At 37.4% G+C, this 25,333-nt stretch overlaps 1 protein-coding gene across 1 annotated transcript in view; it reads right to left on the reverse strand.

Moving 5' to 3' along the window:
- The window catches only part of PRKD3 (protein kinase D3), a 90,972-nt gene that overhangs the window by 43,054 nt on the left and 22,585 nt on the right, over positions 1-25,333 (reverse strand). The window contains exons 3-6 of the mRNA XM_058278403.1: positions 18,214-18,352; positions 16,567-16,698; positions 13,879-14,036; positions 636-828 (exon numbers count right to left, since the gene is read on the reverse strand). Coding sequence (XP_058134386.1) covers positions 636-828; positions 13,879-14,036; positions 16,567-16,698; positions 18,214-18,352 — 622 coding nt within the window. The remainder of the gene's footprint in view (positions 1-635; positions 829-13,878; positions 14,037-16,566; positions 16,699-18,213; positions 18,353-25,333) is intronic.

Below are 25,333 nucleotides of genomic sequence, written 5' to 3' on the forward strand. Positions count from 1 at the left end.
TTCAATGTGATTATTCTCTGGAATGACAGTTTTTTGAACAGTTCTAGCCATATAATTAAAAATAATAACAATAAAACTTTTTCATATTTATTGTGTGTGTGTGTTTGTATAATGTCTAATGAAAAGAGAAACCCATTATTTCTATTTCTGGTGATGTCTGCCTCTGGGATCAGAAAGACAAGTTCAAATATCAGCTTAGCTGCTCACTAGCTGTTTTGAATTGGTTAAGTGTTAGGTATGCAAGTTAAGCAGTCATGCCTTATAGATTCAAATGTCAGCTTTTCTGTTTATTAGCAAAGTGATCTTGTGCAAGTTACTTAATTCTCTATGCCTCAGTTTCCTCATCTATAAAATGGAAAATTACTGCTACTACTAACAAAAAAGCATATTTCTCATATAAGTGCTTGAAAATTAAGAGTATGTTAGTGTTTTTTTTAGGATAGTGCCTGGTACATAGTAAACACATTAAAGATATTAGTTGTAGTTGTACATACACACATACACATGTGTGTATGTGTGTATGTGTGTATATCTTTTAAACACTACAAGAACAATTTCTTTGGTTAAAGTTTCTGAATTATCTTTGCTAACATAAACAGATAAGAATTTTACTTAAGGAAAACATCCAATCCTACCTTTACATTGCATTCCTTGGCGAAAGAGGCCTTTCAATAACCGCTTGCAGTACTGACATATTGTGGGACGGCCATAAGAATGAACAGCAAATGTATGTGGAACTTTTACTCTGCACATTACCATCTTTTCCATCCAGATTGGCCGACCACTCCAAGAAGGAATTCTCTTACTTGGTTCTTGGTGAACATGTGACTAAAACATAAGTAATTTCCATAAGACAGTACTAAAAATAAAGTATTGAGAGCAGGGTGTGACCAAAGAATCACTTATTTGGAATGATATAGGTAAAAATCTAAAATTGTGGATCTCAGCAGTTTCCTTTGGAAACCTAATTCACCAACCCTTGAATAAGAAAAGTACAGAATGCATTTTACTATTATTTATAATGGAAGGAAAAAAAAGCCTGACTGTCCTCCTATACAAACACTCATTGATTATTATTTGCCAGATTCACACAGAATTTTAAAATCGAAAAATGAAAATCTTAAAATTGTGCCAAGGAATTAATCACAGGACAAGTAAATAAATTCAGAAAGCATTATTGCTGCTCATACCGCATTACTGAAAAAGATATCTGAAATATTTTGAAATAAATCTTAATTTTCAAATTTATTTTAACAAGACTAAAATATAAATGTAAAAATTTAAGCCTACTTAATGATGATATAAACTATGAATGATATAAAACTAATTAAAATAACATTAGCCTTATATGCTTAAGAAGTACCTGGATATTTTAAATATTTTCCAGTTGTTTGGGTTTTTCTCTCATAAGCGCGAAAGGAAAATTAAAGAAAGTACCAATTTAAAAAATTTGGGGGGAAGCGGTTATAGCTTAACTGATAAAGTGTCCGCCTACCATATAGAGGGTCCAGGGTTCAATACTCAGGGCCTCCTGACTCGTGTGGTGAGCTGGCCCGCACGCAGTACTGACACGCAGAAGGAGTGCTGTGCCACACAGGGGTGACCCCTGCGTAGGGGTGCCCCACGCAAGGACTGCGCCCTGCAAGGAGAGCTGCCCTGTGCGAAAAAAGTGCAGCCCGCCAGGAGTGGCTGCTGCACTCACGGAGAGCTGATGCAGCAAGATGGCACAACAAAAAAAGTGACACAGTTTCCGGGTCCCACCTGACAAGAATGCAAGTGGACAAAGAAGCACACACAGCAAATGGACAGAGAATAGACATTGGGGGGTGGGGTGAAAGGGAGAGAAATAAATCTTTAAAAAAAAAAATTTTTTTTTAGCCTGGGACTTAGGTGGACTTTTAAAAAAAATTTTTAAAAACTATGGCCTTTTCTATACAAAGGGAATAATCAAACTAAGTGTTAGTTTGACATGGCTCATTCCATTCATTCAGCAAACATCACTGATTTTAGGGATGTAAGAATGAAGAAAACATAGTTCATGTTCAAATTTAAATACCCACATGCTACCTACAAGTATTACAGATTTTGTTGTAGCTGTTTGCATCTTTACTGTCAGAATTGATGCCCTGAGATCTTTTAGATGACTTCTGTAACTAATAATGACAATAACTGAGATAAGTTGAGTCATTCTACATTGATATGTTCAACTAATGGAAACCAAAGAAGCCAAAAGAAATCAAGAAACAGAGACATATAAAGAAATAAGGGGAGTAGAAGGGAAAAAAGGCTTTTTGAAGAAAGTTGGAAGGAGGAAATGAAAGAACAAATGAATGGAGGAGAGAACTATAAAAAAGAACACAAATGTAGCCATAGATCAATAGTGTTTTACTAATGTGTAGCTAGAAATCTTCTAAAACTAATTATGAAAGTTTAAGAAAAGTACAAGAGAGTGTTATGACCTATACTTAACTTGCATGCTTCCACTGTCCGAAGAGTCCTACTCTAGTCTAGCTCACCTCAATGTTGCCATATATTAACACCTTAGTCAAAGGAATACCACTATGATTCTGCAAAGCTAAGAAAGAAACATAGTGGGAACTAGAAACAGATGTTTTAGACTTTTGCCATCCCTTGGATCCCTATTCCAGTGGTGTCTCAACCACTCTGATTCCCTTCCTCCTGTCTCTACCACTTTCGATATGTCTCAAGGCCAAAACACACTGGATAGAAAGCAGTGAGCTGGCCACTCATCATCAAATAAATAGGATACCCCTGAAAGGCAGGGCTTTCATACCAGGCTTCTTCTTATTGCCAATGGCCCATTAGTGTTTTTGGGCCAGGTCCTTCTGGGATGAGAGTATTAGGAGCATAATACAGAAAGTGTGCAAGGAAGCTGTCAGGGGACTGTGCTTGTAGCAGCCACCTAATTTGTCAAGTCCAGTACAAGTAGTTATTTATGTTATTATTCCTATCTGAAATATGCAAAAACATGCTGAAAGGGATTAAAACTACCAAGTGGTATTGTTTAGACTTAAGACTTAAACTTAGGTCTTCTATTCTGCAGTCCAGTGATTCTTCATGTATTTTCCATCTTAAAATACTTGGGCATATAATACAATCCCACTGGAAACAATTGTTTGCCACTCTATTGGGGGGGAGGTGTAGCAGACTTATTCAGAACTTGGAGGGAAGAAGCGAGACGATGTGCATTGATAGAACTACCCAGAATTTTGTTAAAACGGGACCACTGAGATTAGAATAACCAGAATTGAATGTTAATACTTATAATTTCAAAACTATATTTCCAAGTGTCAATTATATATAATTATTGAGGGGAAAAAGCAATTAAAAGGGTAATGCCTAAATTATGTAAATTTTGTTGAGTTTGGATTTATTAGTAAAAGAAATATTCCCACTTTCATATGTACACTTATACCCAAGATATTCTTTCTAGCTTGCCCCTTGGGAATTTTGTCAAACATATTTAAAGGAACATTTATCTCACTCATTTCAAACAGTCATCACTCAATTTTGGTTACTCTAATCTTAAGAATCCCATTTTAATTTTTACCAAACTCAATGAAGATTCTACCTTCCTCTGTTCTTCCATCTCTTTACTTGATTCCTTTTAGACTGACCTCTGACATTATAACAGAAACTGACTTCTTAAATGTAAACAATGACAACCTCAAGGTTCGACAATGTTTCTATACTTTTCTTACCTTACCTTTTTCAACTTTTGGTATTCAATGAAGTTTAATTCTCTTGACTCTTTAAATAACTTTTCTTCCTCATTTTCCTTATCTATGAAATTAGAATAATTTTAAGTAAAGCACCTAGCATAAAGCCTGGCTCATAAAAGCTTAAGAGACTCTTATTGTTTAGGCACTCAAAGGTAGTTCTTCACTAACCTTAGCTCAGATCTGGGGTTGCTTGTACCTTGTTATCTCCTCCATTCCATTAGAGCAGGGGTTCTTAAACTTTTTGTTCTATGGACCCCCCTATGCCAGTCAGGTGAAAACCATGGACCCTCACTAAGTCCACACTGTACTGTGTATTATTTAATAAATGTATCACACCCGCACCAACATGTCCCCATAAGAATAATGTTTTTCTGAATTTCAGTTCAAGCTCACATATCCCTTAAGAAACCCTGCTTTGGAGTGCCCTCTTGTGCCACTGTTCCTTCCCTCTGATTTTCCCTAACTACTCTTCTAACTATACTTCTTCCTTTTTAAGACTGCTTGGAATTTCAAAAGTAACCTTTTTAAAAAAACAAACAAACAAAACAATTTATTGAAGTATATCATTCATACATGAACATAAGCAATAATAACAAGTGCATAATAAAAGTTGTGAACTTACAAAACAAACATACATAAAATCATACAGGGCTCACGTATATCACCCCAACACAAATACCTTGCATTGTGGTGAAACACTTGTAACAAATTATGAAAGAACATCGTCACAAGTATTACTATTAACTATAGTCTGTATCCTATATTTGGTATATTTTTCCCCAACCCATCCTATTAATTTTTAGGCTCATAAATAATAAAATTTATCTAAACTGTATAATCAATGGCATTTGGTATAATCACCAAGTTGGGTATTCCTCACTTCAATCAATATTAAAGCATTTTCATTGCTAAAAAAACAAAACAAAAAAAAAACCAAACTACTATCATACCCACGTTAACACCACTAATTACAAATACTATGATGTGCTTTCACCATTTCTATTCATTTCCAAACACAACTTTTTATCAGTTCTGCACAGATTAAACCTCAGCTTTTCATTCTCTAACATACTCTTTTCTCTGGTGACTTATAGTCTAGTTATTAACATCATGAGTTTCCTCATTATAATTTAGTTCATAATTGTGAAGTCATACAATATCTGTTCATTTTGCCTGGCTTGCTTCACTTAGCATAACATCCTCCAGGTTCATCCATGCTGTCATAACTTGTGAAACAACGTGGGATGTTTCCATCTTTGGGCAATTGTGAATAATGCTGCTAAGAACAGTGGTGTGCAAATAATCTGTTTGTGTCACTGCTCTCTGTTCTTATGGGTATATTACTAGTAATGGTTTTGCCAGGTCACATGGTAGATCTATACCTAACTTTTTTAGGAACCTCCAAACAGACTTCCACAGTAGCCATACTACTCTACATTCCCACAGTGAATAAGCGTTCCTACCTCTACTCATCCTCTGCAATACTTGTAGTTTTCTGTTTTGTTAATAGTGGCCATTCTAGTAGGTGTGAAATATCTCACCACAGTAGCTTTGACTTGCAGTTCCCTAATCCCTAGTGATGTTCAACATGTTTTTCATGTATTTTTTGCCATTTGTATTTTTCCTTTGGACAAATGTCTAAAAGTTTTGCACATTTGTTAACTAGGTCATCTTTTTCATTGTTGAGTTGTAGGATCTCTTTATATATCATGGATATTACACCCTTGTCAGATGTGTGATTTCCAAATATTTTCTCCCATTGAGTGGGCAACCTTTTTACCCTCTTCACAAAGTCCTTTGAGGTGCAGAAATGTTTAATTTTGAGGAGGTCCTATTTGTCTATTTTTTCTTTGATTGCTCATGCTTTGGGTATAAGGTTTAAGAGCCCCCCCCCCCCACCTACTACAAGGCCTTGTAGATGTTTCCCCACATTATCTTCTAGGAATTTTATGGTCCTAGCTTTTGTTTTCAGATCTTTGATCCATTTTGAGTTGATTCTTAAATAAAGAGTGAGATAAAGGTTCTCTTTCATTCTTTTGGTTATGGATATCCAGTTCTTCCAGCCCATTTATTGAAGAGACTGTTCTGTCCCAGAAAGTAGATTTGGTAGGCTTATGGAAAATCAGCTAACCATAGAAGTGAGGGTCTATTTCTGAACTCTCAATTTGAGTTCATTGATTGTGTTTATCTTTATGCTAATATCATGCTGTTTGACCATTATAGTTTCATAATACACTTCAAGGTCAGAAAGCATGAGTCCTCTGACTTCACTCTTCCTTTTTAGGATGTTTTTGGCTATTTGGGATGCCTTTCCCTTCCAAATAAATTTGGTCATTGACTTTTCTATTTCTGTAAAGTAGGCTGTTGGAATTTTGATTGGTATTGCATTGAATTTATAAATCAATTCAGGTAGAACTGACATCTTCACAATGTTTAGTCTCCCAATCCATGAACACAGAATGTCCTTCCATTTGTACTCTGATTTCTTTTTTTTAAAGATTTATTTATTTATTTAATTCCCCCCCCCTCCCCTGGTTGTCTGTTCTTGGTGTCTGTTTGCTGCGTCTTGTTTCTTTGTCCGCTTCTGTTGTCGTCAGCGGCACGGGAAGTGTGGGCGGCGCCATTCCTGGGCAGGCTGCTCTTTCTTTTCACGCTGGGCGGCTTTCCTCATGGGCGCACTCCTTGCGCGTGGGGCTCCTCCACATGGGGGACACCCTTGCGTGGCACGGCACTCCTTGCGCGCATCAGCACTGCGCATGGCCAGCTCCACACGGGTCAAGGAGGCCCGGGGTTTGAACCGCGGACCTCCCATATGGTAGACGGACGCCCTAACCACTGGGCCAAAGTCCGTTTCCCTGTACTCTGATTTCTTTTAGCAAAGTTTTGTAGATTTCTCAGTACGGATCCTTTACATTTTTGGTTAAATTAGTTCCTAGATATTTGAGTCATTTGTTGCTATTGTAAATGGATTTTTTTTTTTCTTGATTTCCTCCTCAGTTTGCTCATTACTAGTATATAGAAATGCTACCAATTTTTACATGTTGATCTTGTATCCTGCCACCCTGATGAACTCATTTAGGTCCAATGGCTTTGTTATAGATAGTTCAAGATTTTCTAAATATAGGATCATGTCATCTGTGAATATGAGAATATTGCTTCCTCTTTTCCAATTTGGATGCCTTTTATTTTATTTTGCCTAACTGCTTTAGCAAGAATGTCGAATAACAGTGGTGACAGTGGGCATCCTTATTTTGTTCTTGATCTTAGAGAGAAAGCTTTCAATCTCTCCCAACTGAATACAACGTTAGCTATGAAATTTTTATATATACCCTTTATTATGTTGAGGAACGTTCCTTCTTCTATATATCTTCTGAAACATTTTTATCAAGAAAGGATGCTGGATTTTGTCAAATGCCCTTTCAGCATCAGTCGAGATGATCATGTGTTTTTCTTTCCCTTCAATTTGTTAATGTGGTATATTACATTAACTCATTTTCTTATGTTGAAACACCCTTCCATACCAGGAATAAAACCCACTTGATAGTGACATATAATTGTTTTTATACGCTGTTGCATTCTATTTGTAAGTATTTTGTTGAGAATTTTTGTATCTATGTTCACTAGGTATATTGGTCTGGAATTTTCTTTTAGTATCTTTATCTGACTTTGTTATTAGGGTGATGTTGGCTTTATAAAATGTGTTGGGTACTTTTCCCTCCTTCTCAATTTTTTGGAAGAGTTTAAACAGGATTAGTATTCACTCTTCTTGAGATGTTTGGTAGAATTCACCTGTGAAGCCATCTGGTCCTGGACTTTTCTTTGTTGAAAGTTTTTTTTTTTAATTTTAAAGATTTATTTATTTATTTCTCTCCCCTTCCCTGCCACCCCAGTTGTCTGTTCTTTGTGTCTATTTGCTGCGTGTTCTTCTTTGCCCGCTTCTGTTGTCAGTGGCACGGGAATCTGTGTTTCTTTTTGTTGCATTATGCTGTGTCAGCTCTCTGTGTGTGCAGCGCCATTCTTGGGCAGGCTGCACTTTCTTTCGCGTTGGGCGGCTCTCCTTATGGGGCGCACTCCTTGTGCGTGGGGCTCCCCTACACAGGGGACAGCCCTGTGTACTACGGTACTCCTTGCACGCATCAGCACTGCACATGGGCCAGCTGCACACAGGTCAAGGAGGCCCGTGGTTTGAACCGCGGACCTCCCATGTGGTAGACGGATGCCCTAACCACTGGGCCAAGTCTGCTTCTCTGTTGGAAGATTTTTGATGACTGATTCAAACTCATGGCTTGTGACTGCTTTGTTGAGTTCCTGTATTTCTTGTAGAGTCATTGTAGATTGTTTGTGCATTTCTAGAAGTTTATCCATTTCATCTACGTTGTCTAAATCATTGGCATAGTTTCTCATAATATCCTCTTACAAGTTTTAAAAAATTTTCTGTGGGGTCAGTTGTACTATTCCCCTCCTTTCATTCCTGACTTTATTTATGATCATCTTTTTCTTTGTTAGTCTTGCTAAGGGTTTGTCAATTTTCTTGATTTTCTCAAAGAACAAGCTTTGGTTTTGTTGATTCTCTCCTTTTTTGTTCTCAATTTAATTTATGCTCTAATCTTTGTTATTTCTTTCCTTTCTGCTTGCTTTAGGATTGTTTCGCTGTTCTTTTTCTAGTTTCTCCAGTTGTTCAGTTAGATCTTTGATTTTAGCTCTTCTTTTTTAATATATTTAGGGCTATAAATTTCCTTCTCAACACTGCCTTTGCTGTACCCATGTTTTCATAAGTTGTATTCTTGTTTTTATTTGTCTTGAGATATCTACTCATTTCGCTAGCAAATTCTTCTTTAACTCACTGATTGTTTAGGAATGTGCTGCTTAGCCTCCATGCATTTGTGAATTTCCCCCTTTATCACCTATTATTGATTTGCAGTTTCATTCCATTATGATCAGAAAAAGTGCTTTGTATAATTTCAATCTTCTTAAGTTTACTGAGGGAAGCGGATGTGGCTCAAGCAATTGAGCTCCTGCCTACCAAATGGGAGGTTGCTGGTTTGGTTTCCAGTGCCTCCTAAAGAAGACAGTGAGCTGGAGAGACAGGCTGGTACAGCAAGCTGATGCAAGAAGGACACAAGAAGAAAAACATAATGAAAAACACAGCGAAACAGGGAGCAGAGGTTCCTGGTGCCTCCTAAAGAGGATGAGCAAGACAGCAAGATGATGCAACAAGAAACACAAGAGGAAAAACATAGTGAGACAGAACAAAGCAGGGAGCAGAGGTGGCTCAAGCAATTGGGCACCTCCCTCCTATATTGGAGGTCCCAAGTTTGGTACTCAGTACCTCCTAAAGAAACAAGACTAAAAGACACAGCAAGTGAAAACAACACGGGGGTAGGGAGAAGTAAGTAAGTTTAAGAAAAATTTATTGAGAGCTGTGTTGTGACCCAACATGTGGTCTATCTTGGAGAATGACCCATGAGTACTTGAGAATAATATATAACCCGCTGATCTGGGAGGTACACTGCTCTGTATATGTCTGTCAGGTCGAGCTCATTTATCACACTATTCAAGTTCTCTTCTTGTTGGTCTTCTGTCTAGTTGTTCTATCTACTGATGTGTGTAGCAGTTTGGTATCACTTAAGAATTCCAAAAACAGATATTGGATTGTGTTTGTAAAATGGTCTGTTCCTCTGGGCACGGCAGATTGCATTAAATTCAGAGGTTTCACTTTCACTTGATTAAATTATGATTAAGACTTTCATTCGGCCATGTTAGTAGGATGTTGAGTTCCCACACTCACAGAGAAAACGAGCAGAGGAGGGTTATGTTTTGGACACTGGAGCCCCGGGGAGATAGCCAAGCTATTCCCCTAATAGTTTATAGCCACCCTTGTAGAGAGAGCAGAGTAGCTGAGCCCAGAAAGAAATGAGCCCTGGGCAGAGAGACAAACCTTATGTTAACCTACAGCTGAGAATGGTAGGAGCAGGGACCACAGGCCTTAAGAGGAAAAAGAAGGCTGAAACCTCACAGAGATTGGCAGTCATCTTGCTACAACATGTGGCAACAGACTTTGGTGAGGGAAGTAACTTACTCTTTATGCTTTGTGACTGTAAGCTTCTACCCCAAATAAATACTCTTTATAAATGCCAATAGATTTCTGGTACTTTGCATCAGCACCCCCTTTGAATGGCTAATACAACGTGAGTGGCATATTAGAGTCTCCAACTATTATTGTGAAGATGTCTGTTTCTCCTTTCAGTTTTGCCAGTTTGCCTCATGTATTTTGTGGCACCCTGGTTAGCTGCATATTTATGACTGTTACTTCTTCCTGGTGGACTGTTCCTTTTATTAGTATATCATTGCCTTCTGCAACTCACTACTATTTTTGCATTTTAAGTCTGTTTTGTCTGACACCATTATAGCTACCCCTGTTCTCATTTGGTTGCTATTTGCATGAAATAACTTTTTTCAGTGTTTCACTTTCAGTCTATTTGTATCCTTGGGCCTAAGGTGAGTCTCCTGCAGACAGCATATGGATGGCTCAAGTATTCTTATCCATTCTGTCAGCCTATGTCTTTTGCTTGGGGGGTTTAATCTAGTAACATGCAATGTTATTACTGTAAAGGACATTACTTACTTCAGCCATTTCATACTTTGGCTTTCATATATCATATCTTATTTTTGTCCACCTTTTTACCTTTTTGGTTACTCTTTCTGATAGCCTTCACTTCTATACTCTCCTCCAAGCCTCTCTCTCTTCTATTTTCATTCCTGGCTGCAGAACTCCCTTTAGTGTTTCTTGCAGAACTAGAGTCTTTCAGTTTTTGTTTATTTGTTAATATTTTAAGTGCATGTCATGTTTAAAGGACAGTTTTTCCAGATAAAGAATTCCTGTCTGGCAGTTTTTCTCTTTCAGTATCCTAATTACGTTATACCACTATCTTCTTGCCTCCATAGTCTCTGAAGAGAAATCTGCGGTAAGTCTTATTGGGTGTCCATTGTATTGATGTTTGGCTTCTTCCTCGCTGCTTTCAGAATTTTCTCTTTATCTTTGGCATTGGCATTCTGCATACTATGTGTCTTGGGGTAGGTCTATTTGGGTTTATTCTAATTGGGATATGCTGTACTTCCTGGACAGATATATTCATGCCTTTCATGAGAGTTGGGAAATTTTTGGCCATTATTTTCTCAAATACTTTTTCTGCCCTTTTTACCTTTTCCTTTTGAAACTCCCATAACACGTATGTTAGTGCACTTCATGTTATCATTCAAATCTCTAAGCCCCTGCACAAATTTTTTCATTCTTTTCTCTCTCTGTTCTTCTTTCTCTTCAGTTTCACAGCTGTTCTTTCTTCTATGTCACCAATTCTTCCATTTTAAATCTGCTGTTGTGTGCCTCTATTGTATTTTTTATCTCACTGTGTCTTTCATTACCATACGATGTTATTTGTCCAAGATTTCCAATTTTTCTTTGTATTCACTCAGTGTCTTCTTAATGTCTTTTATTTCTTTAGCATTGTTATCCTCCAACTTGGTGACGTGATTAAGAGATTTGTTTGAACTTCATTAACTGTTTACAGCCCTGTGTCTCATCTGAAGCTTTGATTTGTTTGCCTGAGTCATATTTTCCTTTTTCTTAGTATGGCTTGTAATCTTTTGCTGTTGTCTAGGTATCTGATTCTGATGCTGAGATTACTCTTATGTTCAGTTTTTCTCTCTTGCCTAGGGATTTACTGTTAAACAGCTGTGTGCTACCCCTGTTCTTTGACTCTTGGTTCAATTTGTTCTAGAAATTTAGGATTTCCCCTGTTTAACTGCTCAAACCAAGGCCAAGGACACAGTAATTGGGTGTGGGCCAGCTTCTCAGGGCCTTGGAGAGGATAGAAGTAAAGGCACTTGCTTGCCCTTATTGAGTTAGCTTTTTCAGGCACTATTCTGGTCTGGCCAGCAGATGGCACTCTTTGCCAGATCTCTCAGCTCAGACCCCACATGTTAGAGGATAATGCATTCAGTTTAACTCCTTCGGTGGGAAGGAGATGCAGGAGGAAGGTCCTCAGGGATGGCCACCTCTCACAAATTTTCTCAGATGCTGTTCTCTACCCTTTGCCTGCCACACCCTCCCTTCCTCTGCCTCCTCAGCAACTAGCCTAGGGCAGTAAGTAGGAAGGCAAATTATCGTTAGCTCCCTGCTGGCTCTCAGTACAACAAAGTTCAGGCCCCACCTGGCCTGGAAGAGTGAGACCCCTCCAAAGCAGCAGACCAAGTTCACAGGCCAAAATCTTAGTTTGCTATAAATTGTGTTCCTCCCTCTCCCCTTTTTTGGGGAAGAGGACCCCTGCAACTCCCACTGTCTGTAGCCACTGCAGTCCACAGGCTGCTATTTGCTCCAAGGGTGGAGGGATAGGCACCAGCTGCTGCTGCTGCAGCTTTACACACAGGATTTTTCAGCCAGTGAAGACTCCTTTCCTTTGCTCCTTTCTTTTCTGGGTGGTGTCTCACCTACCCCTGGTGTCCTGTCCTCTAAGCTATTTTTTGTCAAAAAATAATCTTCTTGAGAGACATAGCCCTCTCTAGTATCTACTTGTTTTCTAAAATACTCTGCACAATCTAATCACTTCAAACATGCAACTACTTCTCACACTTCCCTAAAAGGTTCTAATCTTCTTCAGGATAAAATATAAACTAATGAATAAAAATGCAATACCTTATCCATCTGCTCTGTCCTTGTGCTATTTCCTAATCTAGTAATTTTCAGCTGAGGTAGCTGGCATACAGGAGTCTGTGGAACTCTTAAAACAACAAAACTCTTTCCTACAGTCTCCTCAATCCCAGCTAAATTCCCTTGGGTGGTTCAGCACATACAGTGCTAACTTTTCTTCAACCAGTCTTTTCCCCAAGTTCTTCCATAGGCTTATAACAACTCCCGTCTCTCAGTTCCTTAACCCACAGTACTCTTCTTTTACTTTAAAATTCTCACACTCAAGCTAAGCAACATGTACATACAAATTTTTATAAAAGGATTTCAGAGGTTTTTATTCTAGTGCCTCAGTTCAGCAAAGTCTTGGGACAAGGATATCTAGACAACATCCCCAAAGCCTAATTTTGCCTGTAATTTAAAGACCAAAAGGGTTATAAAAACAACCAAATGGTAAAAGGTTGCAACCTATAGATAGAAGTCATTTCAATTACCATTGAAGATGGAAGGGAGTTCTTTCTTTCTTCCCTGATCTACCCTTATCCTTGAAAAGTACAGTGTATTAGAAAAAATATAACTGATCTAAAAATAATGATATCTGTGTTTATTTCTACTATCTCATACTAATTTGCTCTATGACTTCTGACAAGTCACTTAAACATTCTGAGTCTCAACTGTTTTATCTATATACAAATCTACTGACATACCTCATTGGGGTACTGAGAAGGTCAGCAAGGTCATTCATTCATTCATTCATTCATCCATCCATCCATCCCTCAGTACCTCAAAGGTACCAGTTACTGTGCTAAGCATGCTGGGGCACACAAAAACATGAGCCACATCTCCTCCAAATATATCATAACCTCCTTGAGGACAATCTAGTACACAACATTATGATATAAGGCAGAATGTTATTCACACCATAGGGAGGTTTGAACAAAGTGCTATGTAATTCAAGAAAGAAAATAATTTATAGATAAGGGGAAAATTAGGAAAGGTACTTTTGAGCTGGGTCTGGACAAAATATATGGGATGGACACCAACAATAGCAAAGTTAGGGGAAGATGCATTTAGGGAATGCTGAATAGTATAGTTTGTTGGAAACATAGAGTATATAATGGTTTCCTAGTAGGGAGTAACATAATCAGAGATGTGTATTAGGAAACTTCATCTGGCTGCAGTATATAAGATGAAGGGCAGTGAGGAGACCAGGAGCTGGAATACTGGTTAGAAGGCTACTCCAGTAGTTCAAGTGATAATGTGATCCCAAGGAATACAAACTGCATTTCATTATTATTGGTAAGCCCAACTCCACCATTAGATTTTAAGTTTCTTAAGTGTGGGAATGTTACTATTCTTTAGTATAAAAATTACCATTTAGGATATCATATACCCTCTAGAAACACAGGACTAACTAGTATAATACCTTCCCCATTACCTTGTAATACATACCTCTTCATTTGGAGGGGCTACACATTCAGTCTGTAAGGGTCTTGGAACAGAGAGGCCTGGCCCTGGCAGAGACACATTTGACAATCGTCTTTTTCTTACTCCACTACAATTATTTGGAATCTTGAAGGCACATCGTTTATGATAATTTAATCCACAGCCTAAATATATTTTCAATGGTAAAGAGTAAGTAGATTAGAAAAGGTTTACTATATCAGTGTGACACATAAAAAGCAAGTACTTTTTAATTTAATTTCTTTTTCCTGGTAGCAATATCTTCTCTAAGAATTCAGATGACAAGCTAAGTGGAAGCTAACAAATTTAAGAACAGGAAACTATGAAAGAAAAGTTTATTTAGAAAGGTAAAATTAGCTTAGAGAGTTCTAAAAGTGTGGGCCCTAGGGCATTACCTGGGAACATGTTATAAATGTAAATTATTGGGCTCTACCCTAGACCTACTGAAACAGAAACTCTCAGATGGAGCCCAGCAAGGTATGTGTTAGCAAGCACTCCAGGTGATATATAGTCAACTTTGAGAACCACTGGCTTAAAGTGCTGGCCAACAAACTGTGGCCTGAGGACCAAATACCTCCTGTGATAGATGAAAATTATATGAAATTCAAGTTTCAGTGTCCATAAATAAAGTTTTACTTGAACACAGCCAATATCACTCATTTATGTATTGTCTGTGGCTGCTTTTGTGATACAGCAGAACTAAGTACTTCTAATAGAGACCATATGGCCCACAGTGCTAAAATATTTACTCTTTGGCCCCGTACAGAAAAAGTTTACTGACTTCTGCCTTTGAAAACTTTTTCTTAAACAGTGATGTACACCTGGATCCTGTCCTTTAGAAATTCTAATTCAGCATTCTAAGGTGGGACCCATGCATTTATTTTTTAAAATGTGTCTGACTAATTTCAATATGCAGCCCTGGTTAAGCATGTCCATGATGGTCTCAGGAACAGGAGAAATGCCATGACAAACTATGACCATGTAGTAAATAATTTCACAGTCCAAAGCATCAAAATGTAGGTTCCTGGAAACTTACTCCACTACCAGATAACTTCCAAGGTACAGAGCCTCCTACATATGAGAGTTTTTTAAAACAAGTGGCTAACATTTAAGCATCATTTAATAATATTTATAAATATAAGCTAAAAGAAATATGAATCATAATGAAAATATTCTTTTCTGTAAAATAGGGCTAACAATACCTATTGCATTGTTGTGAGATGTGAATAAGAATAAGAGAATTGAGAATTGTTGTTGGAATTGGATGAGATACAAGTGCCTGGACAAAACTTTTTAGGAGTTATGCTTCCATAACTTGTTTGAACTGCCTTTTGTCTGTTGTATTATTTTTTGAATTAGAAATAAACATTGAATTTAAAAAAAAAATGTTTATCATCTGGCGTGGTGCCTGGCCCTGGACTCCAAATGCCTGAGTTCAAATCCTGGCTTTACCTTTTAGTATTATATACCCTTGGACAAATCATTTCACCTCTCTTTCTTTTCAATTGCTTAATTAGTAAAATGGGGAATACAGGAAGTACCTCAGAGAGTTCTTAAGAGTTAAATGACCTAATTCATGTCAAGTTCTTTACACAGAACCTGGAACATAGTAAGTACTCCATAAATGTTAAGTGTAATGAACATGATGATAATGATGATAAATTATAGATAGACCTAGATTCAAATATTCTCTATGCCACTTCATTGACTTTGTGACTTTGTATAAGTCACTTATCTTGGCTGAGTCTCAGTTTCTTAAAGGATACAGTATCTTTCTTTCAGGTATGTAATGAAAATTAAGTAAGTTCACTTTAATAAGATGCCTTATACTACATGGAACAAAATATGTACCCCAAAATGGAAGCCATTTTAATATGATTCTCTTTCCAGGGCCTTCCTTCCATAAATATTTTTAAGACCAATCAGTCCCCAATACCTTTTCTGCTTCTGAACTCAGTTTAAAAATCTGAAAGAACAATCTTCAGAACTGACATTAGTGAAGGGACTGTTCCTTGCCCACTCATGAGTATCTCCAAAGTCCTGCTCAAGAGGTGAGCTCAGCAAGACATGAACTATTCAAAGTTTTCAGATTAAAAGTTACCATTTTTGCTTACTTTGAAATGTATAATCTTAAATTTAAAAATTCTATAAATTACTACAAATAAACTATGTATCCACTACAACTTATTTTGTACTGTCTATAAAGAAAAATCATAATGGATATGTTAATGAACAGCTTCATTTTCTAATAAAACTTGAAATTAAAGATTGAAGCAGGGTGTTATGCCTCAAGAATCACAACCCATGTGGCTACTCTATGTAAAAGACTAGTTTTTTAAAAATATTACAAAAAAATAAGGAAGCTAATATTTATTGAGCAACTACTTTGTGCCAAATGCTTTACCCAAATGACCCCATTTAAACATTTATACTTCATGAATCCCATGAGTTGGAAAACATTTTACAGACAGAGAAACTGATACTCAAAGAGATTTAGCACATTGCCCACAAATACAAGTTAAGTGGCAGAGTCTAAACCTCTCTAATTCTAAATCCTAGTTACTCTCTAGTCACAAACTAATGATCTTGTTCTTCCATTAAGATTAAAGAATGGATCATTTACTTTTCAAGTGAAAAACATGAAATCCTAAAATCAAACAATTTTAGAACACATACCTTCACATTTCAGTCCCTGACGTACTAATCCCCAAAGCATCTCACCACAATAATCACAAAAGGCAGGAGCTTTGTAAGAATGTACATATAGAGTATGTGGACGAATCTGAAAGTCCTCTACTGTGGCCAAAGCTTTGTAAAAAAGAAAAGAAACTTTATATTCATAATTGCAATGAGATTGGAAATTTCATTTTTGTCAAAGAATATTCTTTAGGTACACAGAATAAGTTTTCTCTGAAAGTTTTCTCTAACAATAGAAAATAAATTTTCAGCATTTATTATGTGATTTAAAAATTCTAGTTTAGTAAATCCATCAGCTTAAAATATTTTGACCTCCAAAATTAGATCTGTAGGTTAGGTATTTGAACCTTGAAAAGCATTTTCTCACAGTGACAAGATTACAAATAGTTGCTGGGTGTATTCCAACCTGATAAACTTTAATGTAATAAACTGGGGAGTGGAACACTCAAAAAAAAATTAAAAATACTGTGGAACTAACCTCAATTTAATGTTTCTGTGGGAAAAGGCACTGAGTTCTAACTTAGCATCCCAGGATACAATCTTTGTCCTCCAAAGTACAGTGGTTAAGAGAAAGAGACTCCTTTCCCTTCAGTGAGCAATTCAGCAGTAGACACATGGACCTTCCTCTCATCTCTACCTGCAAGTCACTAGTGGATGCCCCTGTGGTCTGATGAAGAGTCCACAACAAAGAAGGAATGGATGTGAGCATGACCTCCACGGGGATCAGGGAGTGAATCCCCTCTGGTGTAAAGAAGAAAACAAGGATTGGGAAATCTATAGATTTGGGGGTTGTAATGTAGAAAATGAATGATCAGACTAGGGGCTAGATGAATGGGAAGGATAAGAAAAACAAGAGAAAGAGTGCAGACTAATAAGGAAAGATGACAGTGGAGAGGGTCTTAAGAACAGATGATGAAGACAAGTTCGGGAAGAGGACTCTGGACCTCTGGCTAGTCAGTTTGCTTCCTTCCTTCCATCTGTCCTCTCTTACCCCTTTCCCACCAAACAAGTAGTTCACAGCTATAATGTGCTTTAGTATGACATTCCTTCTGTCTTTACACTCCTCACTAATAATCCTCTTCACTTGCTGTTGGATGAGATCAGAAATAGTGAGGGCTAAGGTACAAGGAATGGCAAGAACAAGTGACAGTGAAAAGCAGAGAGAGAGACAGGAAAGTGTCCACTGAGAACAAAAAGGGAAGGAGCATTATTTAAGCCGAACAACCAGTGTTGCAGTTTCCTCTTCTGTGTCTTCATTATTTCCTCTTTCTGCTACTTTTTTCTGAACCTCAATTTTCTCTTTTAATGCTTTCCACAGAAATGGGGAAAAGGGAACAGAATTTCAGTATAATTGTTTTAATTCCTTTGACTCAAAGAAAAGTGTATTCTTCTTTCAGTTCAACTGATAATTCCCTTAGTTTAGTACCACTTGTAAATAATTCAGGGCCTGTTTTCCTACTTTGTAATATAACCTTCCTGGAAGTAAAAATCGTATGTTAACTACTTTTATAGATGAAAGAAATAAGCAACTACAGTACAAAGACCAAATATAACTGAACACAGCATTTGGTAAAGAAAATGAGGATCACTGAAGCAACAACAAAATAAAAGAAACTACTTACTTACCTGAAAGAACAACTTCTACCAGGTCTCCTTCATGTATTTCCTCTGCTGAGGTGATCAGCTGCAAAATATTTTCTGAATTCATGTCATGGCGAAAGAGAAGAATTTTATCATACATGCCAAAGAATCCACACTCTGGAAACTGGACGAAAATAATACTGTATCAGTATAACCTTAGCTTTCTAAGTATGTAAATGTCTCAGTCTTATGAAAGGATTTTAAGTGTAGGGCTTTAGTCTAACACTGAATATTTGCTAACAATCCTATTAATATCTAAAAGGTCAAGCACATGTTCAAGCATTCTAACTTTGAAGTTTAAAAAGAGGAAAGTAAACTTAAAAATAAAATAAACACTGATTATCTTAAAACATGTGCCTCTGCCATTAATTAGAAATACAGGATTTTTATACTCAATTACTGATGGAGACTGTATCTTGAACTTACTGCTACTATATTCTTATATAGCCTGAAAAATAGCACTGTCCTATGTGGTAGTTACTAGCCATTTGTGGATATTTAAATTAAAATTAAATAGAAGTAAAAGTTAAGTATCTCAATACTCTAGCCTAATTACAGGTGTGCAATAGCTACCTTGGCCAGTGGCAACTGTGCTGGATGGCACAAACACAAAACACTTCCATCATCACAGAAAGGTCTACTGAACAGTGCTGCTAGAAGACCAATAATGCTCAAACTATAGTTTGGAGGACTTGAGTACCAATTTCAATACTTTACCAGATCCATCTACATCTACCTTGTTTGTTTTTTTCAAATTTTGGGCTAATTACTATAATTATAAAAATGATTCTCTATGGCCAGGGTGGGAGACTTGAAGGTTTGTTCACATATGCCCTATGTATAATACTTCAAGGCTTCTACTTTTTGTGTTTATAGTGCTGAGACACTTTAGGGAGTAAATATGAAAGTATGTGACCTAAGTTTTTTATAGCTAATGGTTTCAAGTTATTTATAAGAGAATTTTAAATACTTACCTTACAAAAGAATCATTTTTAATTTCTTAATCATCAAACAAGAATTAAGACCATTTTGTAAACTATAAGTGCCTTGAGAAACACCACTCTAGATATTTCAAATTTCTTCTGTGATCAAGTCAATTCAGCTGAATTTTATATTCTCTTTGACTTATTTTGACTCCTCATAAAACAGCCTTTAATGAGCTATACACATTGTCACTGGCCTGCATTTTACAGTCTGATATGAATCAGTCACCCTAACCTTGAAACTGTACTTATTGTAGGGATATTGTTGAGGAATCACCTACTTCATATGATTGCCCTTCTTTGTGAGGACTGACCCACGAAAGAAATTTCTCTGGTTGGTTTTATACCACAAATAATTTGTTCATATAACTAATCATGTTTTCTTCCTTTGCCCATAATAAAAAGCATAAATTTGTGGATCACTTCTTGCATCCATCTAGAGTCTTATGGTATGTGTTTTAGGTCCATGTGTTAACCCAGCTTCACCTTATTTTTTTACCTTAATCTTTCCATTTAAAAAATCTTGTATCTGTAAACAGTCTCAAATCTTTTTGGGGGTGGGGAATTTAAAACAAAAGAATATTATGCAAACAATGACTTCATTAGAAATTTAAGAGTTTATGTGTATTTTTCTTAAAACCTGGGTAAACAATGGAAAAATACAGAAATATTTAAATTTTTATATTAATTCCTTCAATTGCATTATCAATAATATTCATAAAATTCATAACATGCTTTAAATATGTCTAAAAATATAAGAATTCTCAGTTGAAAAGACTGAAAATATAGAAAAAAAACTTTATTAATATAGAGACAAAAATTCCCCCATGTAACAATTCTTGAGGACTACTGAAGAGTTCACATTCTATCCTTATAAAAATAAGTCTCCAATAAAATATTGATATGAATAAAACAGATTTTAAAAAGTCACATTTAGGGAAGCAAAAGTGGTTCAACCCCTTGGATGCCAACCCACCACATGGGAGGTCCTGGGTTCAGGTTCTAGTGACCTCTAAAAAAGAAGACAGGCAGACACCACCTCCTACCACAAGAAGCTTAGATGCCACCTCCCGCCTCAAACAGCTAGACTCTGCGCCTGTCGCAACAGGCAAATGCCACAAGCCAGCAGACAAGGCAGCATGTGGGGAGTGGACATGGCTCAGGCTGTTGGGCATTTGCCTCTCTTGTGAGAGGTCCTAGGTTCAGTTCCTGATGCCTCCTGGAGAATGCTAAGCAAACAATAAACAAAGATGAGAGAACCATCTGGGGGAAGGGGGATAAATAAGTAACATTTTTTTAAAGTCACATTTATTGTATGTCTGCTGAGTGCAAGGCATCAATTAGCCCATGATTTTTTTCCTTCTTCTCCTCCCCCTCCCTGCTATCTATGTCCATTTGCTGTGTGGTCTTCTCTATCTATTTCTCTCTTTTTGTCTTCTTGTCTTTCTCCTCCAGGATTCACCGGGATTCGATCCTGGGGACCTCTGATATGGAGAGAGGTTTCCTGTCAACTGCACCACCTCAGCTCCTGGTCTCTGCGGCACTTCACTTTGACTCTCCCCTTTGTCTCTCTTATTGTGTCATCATCCTGCTTCATGACTCACTTGTGTGGGCATTCGCATGGGCACTCAGCTCACGCGCAGGCACTGGCTTGCCACGCAGGCACACTTTCTCTTCTTTTTCGACAAATGGCCTCAGGGATTGAACCCAGGTCCTCTCATATGGTAGAGTTTTCTGTGTTGTATGGTGCTACAGTTGTTGGTTTTTTTATTAATTTTTATTCTAGTAACATATACACAACCTAAAATTTCCTACTTTAATCACATTTAGATATATGGTAATTACATTTACAATGCTGTGCTACCATCACCACCATCCATTACCACAAGTTTCCATCACTCCAAACAGAAACTCTGAAGAATTTAAGCATTAACTCCCTATTTTCTACCCCCAACTCTGGTTCCCGATAATTTGTATTCTTGTTTCTGACTCTCTGAATTTGCGTTATTCTAATTTTTTCATATTAGTGATATCATACAATATGTCTTTTTTAGTCTGGTTTATTTCACTCAACATGATGTCTTCAAGGTTCATCCATGTTGTTGCATGCATAGAACATTATTCCTTTTTATAGCTTAATAATATTCCATTGCGTACAGATGCACATTTTGTTTATTCATTCATCAGATGACGGACACTTGGACATCTTTTGGCAATTTTGAGTAATGCCACTATGAACACTGGTGTGCAAATATATGTTCAATTCCCTGTTTTCAATTCTTTTTGATATGTACCTAGAAGGGGTACTGCCAGGTCATATTGTAATTCTGTACTTACTTTGAGGAACCGCCAAACTGTTTTCCTCAGTGGCTGCCCTATTTTATATTCCTACAAACAATGAAGTATTCCTATTTCTCCACATCCTCTCTAACATGTTATATTCCATTTTGATTTACATTTCCCAAGTGGTTAATGAGATTGAACATCTTTTCATGTGCTTTTTGACTATTTGTCTATCTTCTTTGGAGAAATGTCTATTCAAACTTCCGCCCGTTTTTAAATTGGGTTGTTTGTCCTTTTGTTATTTAGCCATAGGATTTCTTTATAAATTCTGGCTATTAAACCTTTATTAGATGTGTGGTTTCCAAATATTTTCTCTCATTGTGTAGGCTGTCTTTTTACTTTCATGATGAAGTCCTTTAAGGCACAAATGTTTTTAAGTTCACCTATTTTTTTCTTTTGTTGCTCATGCTTTTGGTACAAAGTTTAAGAAATAACTGCCTAACACAAGGTCCTGTAGATGCTTCCCTACATTTTCTTCTTGCGTTTTATAGTCCTGGTTGTTATATTTAGGTTTTTGATCCACTTTGAGTTAATTTTTGTATATGGTGTGAGAGGGGTCCACTCTTCATTCTTGCGTATATGGATATCCAGTTTTCCCAGCATCATTTCTTCTTTACCCTGCCCCCCCCAATTGTCTGCTCTCTGTGTCCATTCACTGTGTGTTCTTCTGTGTCCACCTGGATTCTTGTCACGTGGCACCGGGAAATCGTGTGTCTTTTTGTTGCGTCATCTTGCTGCAGCAGCTCTCTGTGTGTGTGGTGCCACTCCTGGGCGGGCTGCGTTTTCTTCATGTGGGGCAGCTCTCCTTGTGGGGTACACTCCTTGCATGTGGGCACCCCTACACGGGGGACACCCCTATGTGGCACAGCACTCCTTGTGCACAGCAGCACTGCCCCGTGGGCCAGCTCACCACGTGGGCCAGGAGGCTCTGGGTATTGAACACTGAACCTTCCATATGGTAGGCGGATGCTCTATCAGTTGAGCCACATCCACTTCCCCCAGCATCATTTCTTGAAGAGAATATTCTTTCCCAATTGAGTGGACTTGGCCATAGATGTGTCTATTTCCGAATTTTCGATTCAATTCCATTAGCCTGTATTTCTGCTTATCTTTTATTATAAACAATATCCAGTGAATAATCTCAAATATATCATTTTTGTTTTTTTTTTAACCTTTTCAGTATCTGTATAGGATAACTTCCCAGAAGCAGATTTGCTGCATCAAAGAAATTGCACATTTGAAATTTTTAGGGGCTGCCAAATTGCTGTTTATAGAGGCTACACCAGTTTATTCTTTTACAAGTAAAATATTAAGAGTGCTTGTTTTTGCCATATTCTCCACATTCCCTTTTATAGTGTATTATCAAACTTTTTCTTTATTTTAGGTGAAAATGGTATTTCAGTATAGTTTGCATTTCTTTTATTATAAGTGAGACTAAACATTTTTTTCACATACTTAATTAAGAGTCACCCATGTTTCCTTTTCTATAAATTAGCTGTTTATTCTTTGCCCATTTTTACTGTGTTGATAGCCTTTAAGACTCCAAATCCAACTATTTCTTAAAACCACCAGAGTGATTCTCATTACGGGGAAGGCCCTTAGTAAGTCTTGAACAATATGTCAAAAAAACAAAACAAAAAACCCTGTATATTTAACAATATAAATGGTGAATTTCTCCAAATGGTCCAATGTCAGGGAAACATACTATACAGAAAAAGGCAACTTTTCTAAGATAATGACTTGTTTTCCTAAGCCAGACTTCAGTAAAATAAAGAACAAAGGAAAACTTTTTTTTTTTTTTCAGTTTTAGGATCTTAGAAAGATGAAATATTCTGGCAACCCAATGAAAAATTAATTCTTGATTACATCTGTGAATCTAATGTCTTCATTTGTAGGTAAATAAATAGATAGCACAGAAGTTTGTATCCTTCCAGAATACAAATTTTATCTAATAAAATAGGATATTTTATTTTATTTTCATTGAAAGGAAACATTATTTTCTTTGAAACATTATTTTCAAACATTATTTTCATTGAAAGGAAAAAAAAGGCTACTTGTGACAGAACAAAATTAGAAGAGCAAGAGAGGTGGTAACATCTTTAGTCATGAGCAGAAATTGTCACTGGCTATTTGTTACATTTCTTTAGGGCAGTAGTTTTCTTATTTTTTTTTATTGTTTTAATTTAATTTTTTTGTCTTTATTTTTTTAAAGTTACATTAAAAAAATATGAGGTCCCCATATACCCACCACCCCCCTCACCCCACTCCTCCCCCCCATAACAACCTCCTCCTCCATCATCCTGAGACATTCATTGCACTTGGTGAATACATCTTTGAGCACCACTACACCTCATGGTCAATGGTCCACACCATAGCCCACACTCTCCCACAGTCCACCCAGTGGGCCATGGGAGGACATACAATGTCTGGTAATTGTCCCTGCAGCACCACCCAGGACAACTCCAACCCCCGAAAATGCCCCCACATCACATCTCTTCCTCCCACTCCCTACCCCCAGCAGCCACCATGGCCACTTTCTCCACACCAATGCCACATTTTCTTCGATTACTAATCACAATAGTTCATGAATAGAATATCAGTAAGTCCACTCTAATCCATACCGTATTCCTCCATCCTGTGGACCTTAGAATGGTTGTGTCCACTCCACATCTATATCAAGAGGGGGCTTAGACTCCACATGGATGCTGGATGCAATTCTCCTGCTTTCAGTTATGGCTATGAGTCTCCAAAAAGAGCTGGGAGGTTATCAGAGGGGTTGCCCTTATGCACACCTCAGCAGAGTCCTAGAGACAGATAAAGTAGATACAACCCCAGGTATTGGTTCTTCTGAGGGCTACAGAGACCCACAGGTTCTATGGTCATGGCAGATGGAGTTCAGTGTCATGTCCGGCCCTACTTTGGAGTTTGTGTTTTTGTGTGATGGAGCTGGACTCAGATGTGATCTTTGTGCACAAGCCTCTCCTGTTACTTTTATTGGATCTGTAGTTGGTGCTGGGGTTTAGTGTATACCCAGGGGACCTGAATCTCTGGACTGTCCATGTGATAGCCAGGCCCTGAGCTTCAACAGACTTGCAACTCCTACACTCTGGTTTATTGGACTTACCCCACTCAGCTAACATGGAGGTGAAGAAGGTCAACTACCACAGTAGTTTTCAACTAGGGGTGGTTTTGCTGCCCTGAAAGCATAGGTTAATGTTTAGGGACATTCTCGAAGCCATAGTTTGGGGAGGGGTAATGAGTAGAGGATAGGGATGGTGTGAAACAGTAAACAATCTCACACAAAAACAAAGAATTATCTGGTCCCCAATTATCAATAGTGCCGAAGTTGAGAAACCCTGCTCTAGGGAGTAGAGGAGTCAAGAGTATAGACAGGCTAGGGTATATGGAAGGAAGCTGATAACCTTCTGAAAACCAAAATGTTTCCTTTCCTAGCCTACCTCAACTTTGACTGAAAGAAAAAAGAGAAAATGAAAAAAATAACAAAAGAGCTAGCAGGGTGGAAGCAAAATAGGAACTATAAAGGCATAAATGCTTTTTATTTGGCCTTTTTCCTAATTCCCCAAACTTTTCTGGATTTGCTTTCTACCTACTGTGCCAAAGACCCCTTTAATACATGCAAAATGAAGTCTCTTCCCAGTCCACATGGAAAGTAACATAACTTCATCATAAAGTTATCAAATTTCCACCCCACATGCTTCCTCTTTGCTCACGTCAAACTCTGATTTGATTTTGCATTAAAGATGGTTTAAAAAAAAAAA

This window comes from Dasypus novemcinctus, chromosome 17, assembly GCF_030445035.2.
Source record: "Dasypus novemcinctus isolate mDasNov1 chromosome 17, mDasNov1.1.hap2, whole genome shotgun sequence".
Lineage (NCBI taxonomy): Eukaryota > Metazoa > Chordata > Mammalia > Cingulata > Dasypodidae > Dasypus > Dasypus novemcinctus.